Below are 15,513 nucleotides of genomic sequence, written 5' to 3'. Positions count from 1 at the left end.
CCTGGCTGCTTTGTACTGCAGGTATCTCTGCCTGAGGATGCCCCTTTCTTCTCCAAGACTGAGAGCCCCTGGAAGGAACATGACTCCTCCCCCTCCTCTCTCTGCCCCTTCCCCTCCCCCCTCCCCCCTCCCTCACTCCAGGGAGCATCACGCCTTGCTGGCTGTGGATGCTCTGCTGAAGGAATAAATGAATGGAAGAAGGAACACATGAGTGAACCAGAACTCAAAGCTCATATATAACTTTACCTGAGTTAATTTGCTTTGCCTGAAGGGAGTGTGAGTGTGTTCCTGATCCAGTGCACGGATACATTCCTTCAGCTGCAAAGTGGCAGAATAAGAAGCACATCAAATATCACATGCAAAGTGAGAATAACAGATCATGTTTTTCTTAAGTAAATCACAGTCATGCAGTTCCCCAAAGGAAGTCAAAATGCTGTGGTAGTTTCTCGTTCAACAAGAAAAATCAAGCTAGACTGGGAAACATCATCCTGTGCTAGCTGTGCCTAGTTAAGGGTCCCCCAATTTAAAGGCTGTGATCCTAGAATTAGCCCTGATAGCGTAGAACAGACAAACCCAGGGACATTCCCACAGGTCCCAGAGTCCAGCTTATGTGGTGGCAGTTCTGGCTTGCCAGCTCCCTTTCGCTCCTCTTGTCACACTCTTCCCAACTACAAGATGCACTTAAATAGAAAAATACTATACTACTCCCCTGCCTCCCTGCTCACACATGCACACCTATAGGTATGGACTCAAGTGCAGATTCAAGTTGTCTGGATGGGACAGGAGAAATTCTAGAGTCAGAGCTGGGAAGGAACTGAGAAATCATCTAGGTCTACCTCCTCATTTAAAAAAAAGGTGGGGGGGGGTCTTCCCTGGTGGCGCAGTGGTTGAGAGTCCGCCTGCTGATGCAGGGGACACGGGTTCGTGCCCCGATCCGGGAAGATCCCACATGCCGCGGAGCGGCTGGACCTGTGAGCCATGGCCGCTGGGCCTGTGCGGCCGGAGCCTGTGCTCCACAGTGGGAGAGACCACAGCGGTGAGAGGTCCGCGTACCACCAAAAAAAAAAAAAAAAAAAAAAAGTCAGTATTAAATAAATAAATAAATAAATAAATAAATAAATAAATAAATGGGGGACTGTGGCCCAAAGGCAAGGGCATGTCACTTGCTCCTGGGCAGAGCCCCTCAAAGAAGTGCTCATTGGACATCACTAGTGCCAGCAGAAACCTGCATATGTAGATCTCTAGGGGCGACATGCCCATCAGAAAGAGCAGGGGTTGGGGGGACAGGATCAGGGAGGAGAGATCTTCTATTTCTGAGTCCTGCATCTCCGCTAAGTGGCAGTAAATGAGAAGAAAGGGAGAGAAAAGAATGGAAGGAATCCCTTGGCAGTGCCAGTTCTGGGAGTTCACCAAGAACAGGTAATTAGCTTTGAGAGTCTGCTGTGGCTGTTCTTGGCAGCAGCTACAGATGCCCACAACTAACCCCTCTCTATCTAAGAAGCTGCCGGGTTATAAGAAGGTATAAGGGAATTTCCTCTTTTATTACAAATCAGTCCAATATCCCCAAACTTTAGCACTGGGAATATTCTCTAGAAGGGACGAGCAGGTACCCAAACCTGGTCCCTGAGTTACACCTGCCCCTTATGTACTCAAATCCAAGTGTGGCTATCAATCTCTATGAGCCTTTGGGTCCCTTTAGCCTTGAATCAGAATGGAAAGTAGACTTTACTAAACTCTAAGGGAAAACCAAGGGAAATACCCAGGAAAGAAAAAGGGGCACCTTTGTGCACCTCACAAAGCACAAGATTTTATTTTTTATTTTTTTTTCGGTACGTGGGCCTCTCACTGCTGTGGCCTCTCCCGTTGTGGAGCACAGGCTCCGGACGTGCAGGCTCAGCGGCCATGGCACACGGGCCCAGCCGCTCCGCGGCATGTGGGATCTTCCCAGACCAGGGCACGAACCCGTGTCCCCTGCATCGGCAGGCAGACTCTCAACCACTGCGCCACCAGGGAAGCCCATCAAAGCACAAGATTTTGATCCTATTCTATAAGGCTTGTTCTCAGGCCCCTTTACATGCTATCGCCCATGTGAGATAGACACAGTCAAGCCCCAGAGGGTTCTCCAACTTCACAGGTATTTCTTAGGTTTCTTGGTTAATTCCTGGACCATAAATTTAAATATGAGAATCAAAGATTTCTAGCTAGAGGCTGTGGACCCTTGGCCAATTCACTTAACCTGAGCTTCAGAATCCTGATCTATAAAGTGGGAATAAGAGAACCTGCTTTGTTGTGAAGAGTAAACTGACTAGCATATAGTACGTGCTCAAATATATTGGTTCTGGGGCTCCTTGGAGAAATGGTTGATTCCAGGGCTAGGGCAGGGAAGAGTGTGTGACACCTTATAGTGCCAAAAGACAAGGAGCTGCTCAAAAATGATGGGGGCATGTCAAAAGGATACAGAAACCAACTTGAAAGAACTCCCAATGGCCATCTGGGATAATTTGAGCAAGAAAATAAATAATGATAGAAATGGATACTAATTTAGCAAATAAAAGAAATATCCTTTTACTATTATAACTAAATAACCAAATAAATAAATTAAAGAGAAAAAACAGCTCTTTTTTTACAGTAGCATTCTAACTAATTAATGTAGAATGACGAACATAGAAAATCCCATCAGGTAAACACCACAGTAATAATTGTTGCAGGTAAGAATCATCAATGGATACTAAAATTAGGCAGCAAAAGCATGATGTAAACAGGATATTTGCATAGTTTCAAAGTATCTCTCCATAAGATACTTATTACAAAGGGAATAATCATAACTTTACAGTGGAGTAACCTAGCACAAACCACCTTAACTCAGTGATCAAGTTTAACATCACCAGTAATAAGACATATTGACTGGTACGATACACTGAGAAGCGTACAACTTCTGTGGTATTCTTGCTAAAAATTCATTATCTCAATCTAATAATGAGAAAACATTACACAAACCCAAATTCAGAGACATTCTGCAAAATAACTGGCCAGCATTCTTCAAAGGTGTTAATGTCAAAATTGACAAAAACTGAGGAGACTACAGACCCATGATAACTAAATGTTATCCTGGACCCGAAAAAGAACATTAGTGGGACTATTGATGAAATTCAAACAAGGTCTGTAGATAGTTAATAGTATTATATCAATGTTCATTTCCTGACTTAGATGACTATAGTTATGTAAGATGTTAACATTAGGAAGGCTGGGTGAAGGAATGCTACATGTTTATTTCTGTAACTTTTTTAAAATCTAAAATTATTCAAAAATTTTAAACAATAATACAAAGATGCTGATTCTCTCACTTCTCTCAGCCTCCCAATTTATCCCTCATGAGGCCTGGAAATAATGTGTCTAGCTGGAGATTTCAGTTCTGATCAAAAGGACTTAAATACTGTGGAGGGGCACAAGACAAGACTATGCATCTATAAGAAGGAATGAGGGTCTCTGTGCACAGCCATGGAGTGAGCTCCAGGATACTGTTAAGTGAAAAAAGTAAAGTGCTTACAGTATGCTACCTTTTTTTTTTTTCCTCCTGAGAAAGGGGTGAATACAAACATATATATTGGTAGAAAATCATTATCTAAGGGGAGGGAGGTAACAGGATGGAGAGGACAGGGTTGAACACTAGACTTTTCTGAATGTGGCTTATTTTATAACTTTAACTCAATACAAAATTCGTAAGCTTAAACACACAGAGAAGAATTATTTCAAGTGACTTTGCAACACAGTATTATGACTCTACATCCCTAGTGGGATACCATTTAAGGGTAAAAAGGAAAACTGCAAAGAAATCTTAATCTGGATTCAGCAATCATATTATGAGTAATAGTAACATGATTTGGGTATACATATATACTGAAGTAGAGCAAATAAATTATATTAATGTTGTTAGGAACTAAGAATTTTAGCATAAGAGAAAAGGGAGAGAAATATAAATTTTAAAAAGTTAAGCAAAAATCCTGCAGTCTTAATTTTGAATTAATTTATTAGTACGAGTCCCTATATATTTTTACCTTAAAAAAATATATATAGGGCTTCCCTGGTGGCACAGTGGTTAGGAATCCGCCTGCCAATGCAGGGGACACGGGTTCGAGCCCTGGTCCGGGAGGATCCCACATGCCAGGGAGCGGCTGACCCCGTGCACCACGGTTGCTGAGCCTGCACTCTGGAGCCCACGAGCCACAAGTACTAAAGCCCACGTGCCTAGAGGCCCAGCTGCGCAACGAAGAGTAGTAGCCCCCGCTCGACGCAACTAGAGAAAGCCGCGCGCAGCGACAAAAACCCAATGCAGCCAAAAGAAAAAAAGAAAAAACCTATTTCCAAGCTCTGTCCACCAAAAAGGCCTAGAAGCGAGGACTAACAGTGGTAGTAAGTACCACTAGCACTCTAAATGGACTCTAAATACCATTTCCCTCTAAAACCAAGGCTTGTTGAAGAAATGGCTGATTCAAGGCCTGGGGAAAGAAATGTACAAGATGAGCCTACAACATCTTGTCATACCAGAAAGCCAGGGACTAGTAGGAACATATTTGAAAAGACTCCCACTGGCCAAAAATGTGTAATTTAAGAAGAAAAAGAAGAAAAAAAAAAGATGACAATGTTTATAAAAATATGAAAACAAACAAAAAAATAACAACAACAACAAACTCATGGTCATGTTTAGGTTACCAGGACATCAACTCATTCTGAAAACTGGTGAGTGAGGCAAAAAATCAAGCATTTATCTTGCCTCCATTGTATGAATTATATTTCAGGATAATCAGATAGTTGGGGGAAAGTTCTTTCCAGTTAATAAATACAGAAGGAATATTAGAATTAGAATATCACCATTTTGGAATCCCTAATGAAGCAATGGATAAAGGTAATAATGCTCATTGACGGCTGCTAAAACCATAAGGTGAAAAAGGTTGACGGAAAACATAGTAATGGAGGAATTAGACTGATAACACTTCAAAATCACAAAAAGAGATTATCAGACATTCTGGACCTCCTGATGTGTTCCTTTAGAAAGTCTAAGAACTACTCATGAATTATTCTTGCCAAAAGAACAGAACTTAAATCTGATCAAGCCTCTAGATCAGCATTTTCCCAATCAAAATATGTGAGCCACAAATACAAACCATATATGTAATTTTATTATAATAGCCATATTAAAAAGAAATATAACCATATTAAAAAGAAATAAAACTAGTATGTATAAAATAGAGAACTAATAAGAACCTGCTGTATAGCACAGGGAACTCTACTTAATTTCGCTGTACAGTAGCAACTAACACAACATTGTAAGACAACTATACCCCAATAAAAAAAAAGAGAGGAAAAAAATAAAAAGAAATAAAACCAGATGAAATTATATATTATATTAAACATATAATCTTAATTGTATATTATATTAAATGTATAATCTTAATTATATATTTTAGTTAATCTGACACATCCAATAATATTTTGGCATGTAATCAGTATGAAAAAACATTAATGATATCTTACATGCTTTCAATGTGTAATTTACACTTAGAGTACATCTCAATTCAGACTAGCCACATTTCAAGTACCCAATAGCCACATGTGGCTTAGTGGCTCCCATCTTGGACAGCACAAATATAAATCTTAACCACTTTATAGAAAATAGAGGATAGAGTACCATGTTAAACATCAACATGGGATGCAGTTAGCCTAATCCAGAATGTGGGAAATCTCATAAGTCAAGTGACTGAGTTTTCTTCAACAAATACATTAAGATTAAAAAGAGAGAGAGAGGGGGGAAGAACTGATATGGCATGAAAGAGGAATATCAACCAAAAGCAATCCGAGGATCTTGTTTGTATTTTGATTTGAATAAATCAACTGTAAAATGACATTTACGGGACAACTGGTAAAATTATAACACTTACTGGATAACAGGTATCATTAAATAATTATTTCTTTAGGTATGCATGGTATTATGTTATAGTAAAAAATAAGAGTCCTTATATCTGAAATACATCATTAAATATTTGTGGAAGAAATGACATGATGACAGGATTTGTTTTAAAATAATTCAACCAGGGGAAGGAAAGGGTTGGTTAGACTTTTCGCATGTTGAAGCTGGGGGACAAGTATTTGGGAGACCATTATACTATTTATTCTACTATTATATGTTTGAAAAAATAATTTTAAGACTTGATGAGAGGGAGAAAGTGTACCTAAGTTAACCATTCAAGCAACTGCAGAAATACTTCTCTGTTCCTAATTGTCAGGGATTGACCAGAGGAAGAGAAGGCAGGGAGAGAAGGAAGAGTTGTCGAGAACTGCCGAGAATCTGACTGGGCACCCTTCGTCTCTGTCTCCAACCTTGGAATTCCACTGCCTTATTCCACCCCACCCTCACCTACTTTGGCTTCATGTAAAGAGGGGCAAAATCTCTCAAGAATGATTTTTAGATTAAAGGTTTTGAACAACTTACAGCCAGAAGACTCTGGTTTATTTCTGCACCTTCCATCTTTGTCTGTCTATCTGAGTCTCTGGCATCTGCTGCTCTTTCACTGCCAGCCAAGTCAATAAAAGAGATCCTAGAGAAAAGACACAGCAGGGATGACTTATTTGGGGCTTTGGTTTATTTTTACATCAGCCAGCATTTTGTGACCCCAGGAAGAAATCAACACTGACCCATCCTCAGGAAAGTAAAAGATATTACTGTCAGCTTCCCAAAAGTATTGCAAGATTCTAATCTGTCAGTTACTGCTGGCACTGTTCACTTAGACCCTTCTGTTGGTTTTAATCATTTGTGAGAAAGTATGACTGAAATTAATTAAACATTCTTCCCATAAGGCTAAATGACCACAATGCAAATCACTTAGGTGACCACTTAGATAATTAAATAGAAACTTCCATGGGCTGCTTTCCAGCAAACCCCCTCTCCCTGCAAAAAAAAAAAAAAAAAAAAAAGAAGACTCATTACTCAGAGGTGAGATAGGTTCATCCATCATTGTGGCAGAGTTTGCTAAGATAGCACCAGAGAGGCAATGAATGTACCCAGTTGTCTTATGGCTTCTTTCAGGAAGGATGGATTAATTTTCTTTCTTTCTTTTTTCTTTTTTTTGCCTGTAAGCTCTCTGAGATGCATTTCCTACTACTCCTCTGCTGATACTGTTTTTCATGTTAGAAGCAATCAATGTCCCTTTTAATAACTTAGGGTTGACCAACAATAGGTCATTACTTCATGGTTAATCAACTGATGGCACTTTAGTACAATGATTTATTTCAGAGTTAATAACTCTACTGTGTATCCCTGAAATAAAGAACTCCACAGTGGCAGGATGTCCTGTTGTTGACAACACATATTTCAAAGTCACATTAGGGAAAGGCACACAATGCAATTCCCTGTGTATTTCCCGCTCACCTGCCAAATGTCCTCTTGGCTGAATCTTTGATCTGAATTTGGATGATAGCATGAGAGCGGGAGGAGTCTGCATTAACTCCAGTGGCCCCAGTGCTGCGCTCCTTGCTGCCCTTCAAGATCACCTGAAAATAAAATCCACAGGGTGACTTCTGCAAGGAGTAAACAAAGCCCTCTGGCTCCTAAGAGTTGGCTGAGAGCAGTAGAGACCAGACATATAGCTTTGTTAGTAGACTGCAGTCCCTTCCCTCTATGAGGAAAGCTGCCTAAACTCTAAATCATACAGAATAAGTACCCAAGAGCAATGAAAACAATGTGGAATACTAATCTTGGGGGAGAACATTCAATAGCTCAAGAGCTAATTTACTTCTTGATCTCATATCCTCTTTTTAATATCTTTGATGGATTTATCCTGACTAAAGTCCCCAGGGCATAACTTGGCTCCAAAGTAAGGTCCCATCATACCCATCTGTCATAGTAGGACAGAAATGTGCATCACAGAATGAATGATCACATCCACCTGTTCCACCACGATGCAGTCATAAAGGAGACCAGGACTGATGTGTGGGAACATGGAAGTGATGAGTTATCGCAAGTGCCATAAGCCCATGATTTCCCTTGAGACCACTGCCCCTCCAAATGGGAGTAAAGGCTAACTTGGGTCCCTCTGGCCACAAAGAAATGGGGGAGAAGATGTGAAGCCTCAGGAATGGCCTCAAGCCACTGAAAACACAGCCATATAAGAATATCCTGCCCTGATTTGGGGGAGTGTTGATTACTGAGAATCAAAAAGGTGAAGAACATTAAAAATATTTGACAGAATCCTCACAGTAGCCTAAGGTGAAGTGAGTATGATTATTATGCCCAATTTACAGCTGAGGAATAAATTCAAAGGTTGATGTGCTCACAAACAGCTGTTTTGTGGCAGAACCAAATTCCACATCTAGTATGTCTGATTCCAAAGCCCATGTAGTTTCTACTACACTGTGGGGCACTTAGGACAAATTCATCTATTTTGCAGTGAATTAGACTAAGAAAGTCCTATCTAATTTTTTTCTCAATCTCTCAGAAGTTTAATTTTTATCATATTGAACATAGCTACAGTTTCCAGATTAAGAGTCCAAAAATTGACAGAGTCAAACCTTCAACAATAGTCCATAAAATATCTTAACAAACAGGGGTAGGTACTTTTAAAAAAATTAACTAACTAATAATAAATTCCTCCATGGCCTAAGCAATAGTTATGTCTCTAAAGATTATCAGTGAGATTCAGAATTGTATTTTAGAATCAAATTTAGAATCAAATTTTAAATGCACTCATTTTGTATATAGCTTGCTAAAAGTTTAAAGGGACTATCTGATGAATCCTTTTGTAAAGAGCAGAAATTGTTAATTTACAAAACTGGATTATCAACTGCATGGATAGCATGTTGCTGCTAATCAGAAATCAGAAGAATTAGAGTAGTAATCCCTTATACTGAGTGTGGCAACTGTCCCCCCCACCAAAAAAAAAAGCACTGATAACTAAACCTGGATGCTGGCTAGGTCACTTAAGGCCAAATCTATGACTGAACCATCTAGTTTGTCTGCCTATCTATCTATCTATCTATCTATCTATCTATCTATCTATCTAACCATCCATCCATCCATGCCTCGCTGCAAGGCTTGCCGGATCTTAGTTCCCAGGCCAGGGATTGAACCCGGGGCCACTGCAGTGAAGGCACAAAGTCCTAATCACTGGACCGCCAGAGAATTCCCATGAAACATCTAGTTTAAATGCACTTCCTCATCCTGGTCTCTCTCTATCACTCTGATTTCATACTTTCATAGATTACAATGCAATGATGAGGGATTATTTTAGATTTGTATTAGTCTTTTTTTTTTTTTTTTTTTTTTGCGGTAGGCGGGCCTCTCACTGTTGTGGCCTCTCCCCTTGCAGAGCACAGGCTCCGGACGCGCAGGCCCAGCAGCCATGGCTCACGGGCCCAGCCGCTCCGCGGCATGTGGGATCCTCCCAGACCGGGGCACGAACCCGTGTCCCCTGCATCGGCAGGCGGACTCTCAACCACTGCGCCACCAGGGAAGCCCTGTATTAGTCTTTTTTTTAATCAAACTTCTTTTTCATTAGAAAAGAAAGACATGCTTACTGGGGAAAACTTAGAAAATACAGGAAAAATATAAAGAAGAAAATATATACCTTCCATAACCCCAGAGTTAACAAGATTCTAGTGCATTTCCTCCCAGGGTTTTAGGGGTCTCACAGCTCTTTTGATATATATAAATATAAATATATATATATATATATATATATATAATGTCTTTTACAAACCCCATGAAGAGACAGGGGAGATCTTTTAAATGCCTACATTTGTGAATTGTGTAAGCAATATGCTTGATGGATAAAGGAACAATCACAGAGAAGTTAAGTGGCTTATCCAAGGTCACACAGGCAGAATATGGTCAGGCTAGGGATAGAAGCCAGGTACCCTCTGCCACATGTAATCAATGATGCTACTTCTGCTGGAATCTGATGAGAGCTCAGAGAGGCCTCAAGGCCATACCTACTCAGGAACTGTGGATACTGACAGGAAGCTCAAGGGGTGACCTTGTGGTTCATCCCCAGGGGAGTCAAGAAAGACTGTCTTCTGAGGTTCTATTATAGAGTTTTATACTTGGTTTTTCATTGTGCCATGATGTACTAGATACCTGTGAGTGCGTCTAACATGTTGAGGTGACTTTTCCTGACTAAATAAATGCCTTTTAGAGAAGACATGAAGGAATTTCTGGTCCATGGTCCAGTTTCCTCAGCTTCAGTAACAGTCTGCAATCACCATGTTTTTCAGAAACTGTGGTATAAAGCAGCTGAGCTCTGAGGAGTAAAAATGAGGCAGTCTGTGAAGATCATTAGATAGACTTTTGTAAATGATATACAACTCAAGTGTAGCAGTTAAGAGTGAAATCTGAAGTTAGACTGTCTGGGTTTACATGCCAGCTCTGACAATACGGTTGTTTAAACTTTTGCATTGTGAGAACTTTTACAAATCACTTAACTTTTCAGGGCCTCAGTTTCTTATCTATAAAACCGTAATTTCATAGGTTACTTTTGAGGACTAAAAGAGATAATATGTAGTATGTAAAGCACTTAGTACTACGCCTGGCACACCATATGGTCTCAATAAATATTAATCAAAGAAAATATACTAAAGAACTAACATCTTTTTTTTTTAATGTATTTATTTATTTTTGGCTGCGTTGGGTCTTCATTGCTGGGCACGGGCTTTCTCTAGTTGCAGCGAGCGGGGGCTACTCTTTGTTGTGGTGCGTGGGCTTCTCGCTGCGGTGGCTTCTCTTGTTGGGGAGCAAGGGCTCTAGGCGCCGCGGGCTTCAGTAGTTCTGGCTCACGGGCTCTAGAGCGCAGGCTCAGTAGTTGTGGCACACGGGCTTAGTTGCTCCGCGGCATGTAGGATCTTCCTGGGTCAGGGATCGAACCCGTGTCCCCTGCATTGGCAGGCGGATTCTTAACCACTGTGCCACAAGGGAAGCCCCAAGAACTAACATCTTTGTGTAAACTTCCAAAACTTAAACTATTTCTTTTTAACAATGTAGGGACTTCCCTGGTGGTCCAGTGATTAAGACTCCGTGCTTCCAGTGCAGGGGGCATGGCTTCGATCCTTGGTCAGGGCACTAGGATCTGCACAGCAGGAAGCGAAGCTTCATCTGCCGCTCCCCATCACTCACATTGTGCATTATCACCTGAACCATCCTGCCCCCACCCCCCATCCCACCCATCCATGGAAAAACTGTCTTCCATGAAAGCGGTCCCTGGTGCCAAAAAGGTTGGGGACCGCTGCTTTAGACAAATCATGTTATGTGAGTAGTAAAATGGGGACCTGATACAATAGAAAGTAGAGACAACTATGGAATTCTGTGGCACTGGGAAATATTCAGGGACTTATTAATAAGAATAATAGACATGACAAATTTAACTAGCATCACAGTAAGCATTATATGTATATTATCTCATTTCCTTCTCTGTCACACAACCCAATCGTCTCCTAACATCCACATATTTTGGGCTCAGAAAGGTAAAGGATGTGCTCAAGGACACACGGCACTGGGACCCAGCTCCATCCAGACTTTAAGCTTCCTGCACAAATACCAAAGACAGGCTATGAGCACTTCAGTAGGATAGGCACTGTGTATAGACTAAGTCTCTATCACCGGCATACAACTGAGGCTTATCTAGGGGAAGCTCTTACTCTGTGGGCCTCTGCTACCAACTACAGCCAAGGCAATGTTAAAACACGAAGCAGATTTATTAGAAGTTCAGGAATGGATACCTATAAGTACATGAAATGTCTGTAGAAATGACTTAAAAGCCCAAAAAACTCTACAAGGGAAAAAATGTCCATCATTTGCCTGACAAGCAAAACCTTGATTCCAAATCTGGTTATATTAGCAAGTCCTCTGTAAAGGCAGGGAAGTCCTGGTCCCTGCATTGGTAAGACCAGGTAATAAAATACACCTGGAAGGAGAAAGTTCTTGGAGGAAGGACAATCCTGTGTGAAAAATGAAGCTGCCAGTTGTGCAGGCAGGTAACAAGTAGCCATGCCTGAGTGAGCCTGAGGGTGATCTGCGATGGTGACATACATGAAGATGACACCTGAGGGTGACACTTGAGCAAACACATAGGTGATACCTGAGTGAGCATGAATGGTGACACCTGAGAGACAGTGAAAGTGTGACACCTGAGTTAGCAAGTGCTGTTGTTTCAAGTGAGTAAATGTTTATGAGGGTAACCATGTCAGATATGCATAATTTATATCAACTTTCCACCTTGATCTCAGCTGGCTTCCCTCTTGTACAACCTCGTATGTATTACAGACTGAGGGTATCAATGGCAATATGTTCACTAACAAGAAACTTCTGCTTGTCTTAGAAAACACACCTTAGGGTAGAAGAGTGTCATAAACTCTTCCAGGGTGAGAGTGATTTGACACCAGATTGCCCACTAACATAGTTATGACCCATAGCCAAGGAAAAGGGACTTCCTTTTAGTGTTTGGTCCTTTCCCATTCAATTGGTCTAATTTCCAAGGACAACAGCGTCATGAGGACCAACTCTCCTGAAACTCCCAGCCAAATGAAGGAACGACTAGGGGAGGCAGGGGCAAGAGGACCACAGGGAATAGGTGTATAAGAAACCATTTCCTCAGGACTCTGCAGTGGAGGGAGCTCTGGACAGGTTAAGAATGGTCAACAGCCTCAGAAGAGCCCTTCAACATGTCCCACACACTTTTGTTCTGTGCCTGCCTTTGCAGCCACACTGAGGTGCCATCCTTTGATTTTGGGTACCAGGATTCAGGAATCTGATAATCACATAAATACAAGGTTCCAGCCCTTAAACAAAATTTACCTATTTGTCCCCAAAAAAGAAACTGTTAGAAAAAGACACGTAGTAATGGTGGGCCACCTCGCCATTTCACACACCCAAGTCCCTGGAGGGATGTACTGTGAAGCTGTTCTAAAGGTGGGTATTGTCAAGTACCCAGCCTGTCCTTCGAGCCTTCTCCCTTTGACTCTAGCCAGGCTTGTTGGATATACTAGCATGACTATGATGGCTGCATGTTAGAATCACCTTGGGAGCTTTTAAAATAATACCCATCTTCATACATTGCTGGTGGGAATATAAAATGGTGCAGCCACTTTGGAAAACAGTTTGGCAGTTCCCCAAAAAGTGACTCAGCAATTCCACTCCTAGGCATATACTCAAGAAAACTGAAAACGTACATCCACACAAAAGCCTGTACCTGAACGTTCATAGCAACATTATTCATAATAGCCGAAAGGTTGAAACAACCCACATGCCCATCAACTGACGGATGAATAAAATATGGTATATACGTACAACAGAGTATTATTCGGCCATAAAAAGGAATGAAGTACTGATACATTCAACAACATGGATGAACCCTGAAAACATTATGCTAAGTGAAAGAATGCAGAGACAAAAGGTTGCATATTGTGTGATTACATTTATATGATATGGCCAGAACAGGTAAATCCAGAGAGATAGAAATCAGTGGTTGTCAGGCACCAGGCACAGGGGAAATAAAGAGTAACTGTTAATGGTACAGGGTTTCATTTTGGTGTGATGAAAATGTTCTGGAATTTGATAGTGGTGATGGCTGTACAACTTTCTGAAAATACTAAAAAAAAAAATCACTAAATTATATATTTTAAAAGGGTGAAAAAAGCAGATTTTAAAATACCTTTGGAATGATACACAAAAAACTAAAAAATATATTAGTTGCCTCAGGAAAAGGGAATGGAAGGAATATTTCCATTGTACTTTCTGAATTTTGAATCCATGTGAAGGTATTACCTATTAAAATTTTTATTGAAAATAGAATATTTCTCTCCAGCAGCCTTTACCAGAGCCCACTACCATAAAAATACACATTAGCAGCTTTTGAAACTGGCTCAAAAGTATCCTCTCCTGCATTAGGCTCTCTCACATGCCTTACTTCCCACTATCAAGGCACTGAGACAACAACCTTGTAGAGAAAGGAGCCAACTTCTCAGAGGAGGATTCATATTTTATAAATGTGAAATGGTATGTTTGTCATCGCCCTTTGCCTAAACCTGAGTCCATTATATTTGCGAGATAGCAAAATGAAGTCTTCCCTGGTACTTAGGCTGCTACAGTGGGGTAGTAAAGGAGGAAGAATTACCTCTAAGAGAAGCTCCACACTATCCACCTGGAGTTCCCGCAGTCCCACTATCTGTACCACACGCTTGCTATCTTCTCTTGCGAAGAGCCTGCGGATGCAAGAACATGGTTGGTTTGGCAGAGCTTCAGTAACAGACTCCCCAGAACCCAACCCACCACTCTCCATTAAGTAGCAGTTTTGCTGTTTGTGTGGGATCGATATGCATTCTCCTCACCACCCCCCACACCTCCTGATTCCAGCCCCAGGCTTCAGAGGCAGTCTCTGATTGTTTTAAACAAATCAGCATCTTTGGCTACAATGAATAGAATGAGCGTTTAACCCAGACCTATGCCAATCAGTGGGTGGTGTATTCCTGGCTACAGTGATTGGTTCAGGAGTGGATATGGGATCTTCGCTGGTCCCATCAAAATAAAGTCCTAGTCTCTGGTTGTTAGGTGCTCTCTTTTTCTCTCTAGAAGTAAAAGCATGTGGCCCTGGGAGCAGTGGCAGCCATTCTACATCCACAAAAGAGACAGTTTTGGAATGATGCGAATACCATGGAAGGTAGAGCAGAGAGATGCAAAGAAACTGGGTCTTTATAACATCACTGAACTGCTAGAGTAAAAAGACCGTAAGGCTTGACTATCCTCGAGGCTTTCTAGTTATACGAGCCAATGACTTCCCTAAGTGCATAAGTCAGTAAGGGTGGGGTCTTATTTTACTAAATACTTGCAACATAAGGAGTCCTGATACATTTTCTAAGGAAGCAAGGAAGAGCTGGTGTTTCACCTGAAAGCCTCAGGCCTGCGTGTAACAAAACGAATGGTTACGGTTTACCATTATCACTGAACCAGATCCACCAAGGGGCATGTATTGAATCTATCAAAGACTCTAAGATTATCTTCTCCCTTAATAAGATACTGATTGCCAAATAAAATAAAATAAAATAAAATAAAAATGGAATTTCACTTCACAGCCAAAAAAAGAGTTTCTCAAACAATTTTTTTCTCCATCTAAACCTTACCCCAAGTTTCCAAATTTTTACCGAAGGATAGGAAAACGGCCTCACCAATGCCCATGATCTCTCAGAAGACAAGTCTATTGGGACAGTTAGGCTTCTGGAATAAAAGAAGGATCCAGCTTTCAGAGCCTCACATCACTCCTGAACATACTTCCCAGGCCCCAGAAAAGTTCCTAATGAATAGCCTAAAATGCACTGCTGTATTTTTAAATCATAGAAGCAAGAAGTATATTTTCATCACTTTTAATGCAAAGGTAAAGACAACTTATCTTCTACTTTAAAGAGTTAATTTTAAGATCTTTAAACTTTGGTTTCTAGTTTAGGAGGTAGACTGAGCACATATACTTCTATCTACCTTTG

At 40.9% G+C, this 15,513-nt stretch overlaps 1 protein-coding gene across 3 annotated transcripts in view; it reads right to left on the bottom strand.

Annotated features, from left to right (window-relative positions):
* Positions 1 to 15,513, bottom strand: part of KIF24 (kinesin family member 24) — a 60,353-nt gene that overhangs the window by 12,408 nt on the left and 32,432 nt on the right. For all 3 annotated transcript variants that reach the window (XM_081237832.1, XM_081237834.1, XM_081237833.1), the window contains exons 6-9: positions 14,154 to 14,241; positions 7,424 to 7,545; positions 6,488 to 6,593; positions 247 to 318 (exon numbers count right to left, since the gene is read on the bottom strand). In XM_081237832.1, the coding sequence (XP_081093958.1) occupies positions 247 to 318; positions 6,488 to 6,593; positions 7,424 to 7,545; positions 14,154 to 14,241 (388 nt within the window). The remainder of the gene's footprint in view (positions 1 to 246; positions 319 to 6,487; positions 6,594 to 7,423; positions 7,546 to 14,153; positions 14,242 to 15,513) is intronic.

This window comes from Mesoplodon bidens, assembly GCF_964165515.1.
Source record: "Mesoplodon bidens genome assembly, chromosome: 6".
Taxonomy (NCBI): Eukaryota; Metazoa; Chordata; class Mammalia; order Artiodactyla; family Ziphiidae; genus Mesoplodon; species Mesoplodon bidens.
This window is presented reverse-complemented; position numbering and strand designations above follow the sequence as displayed.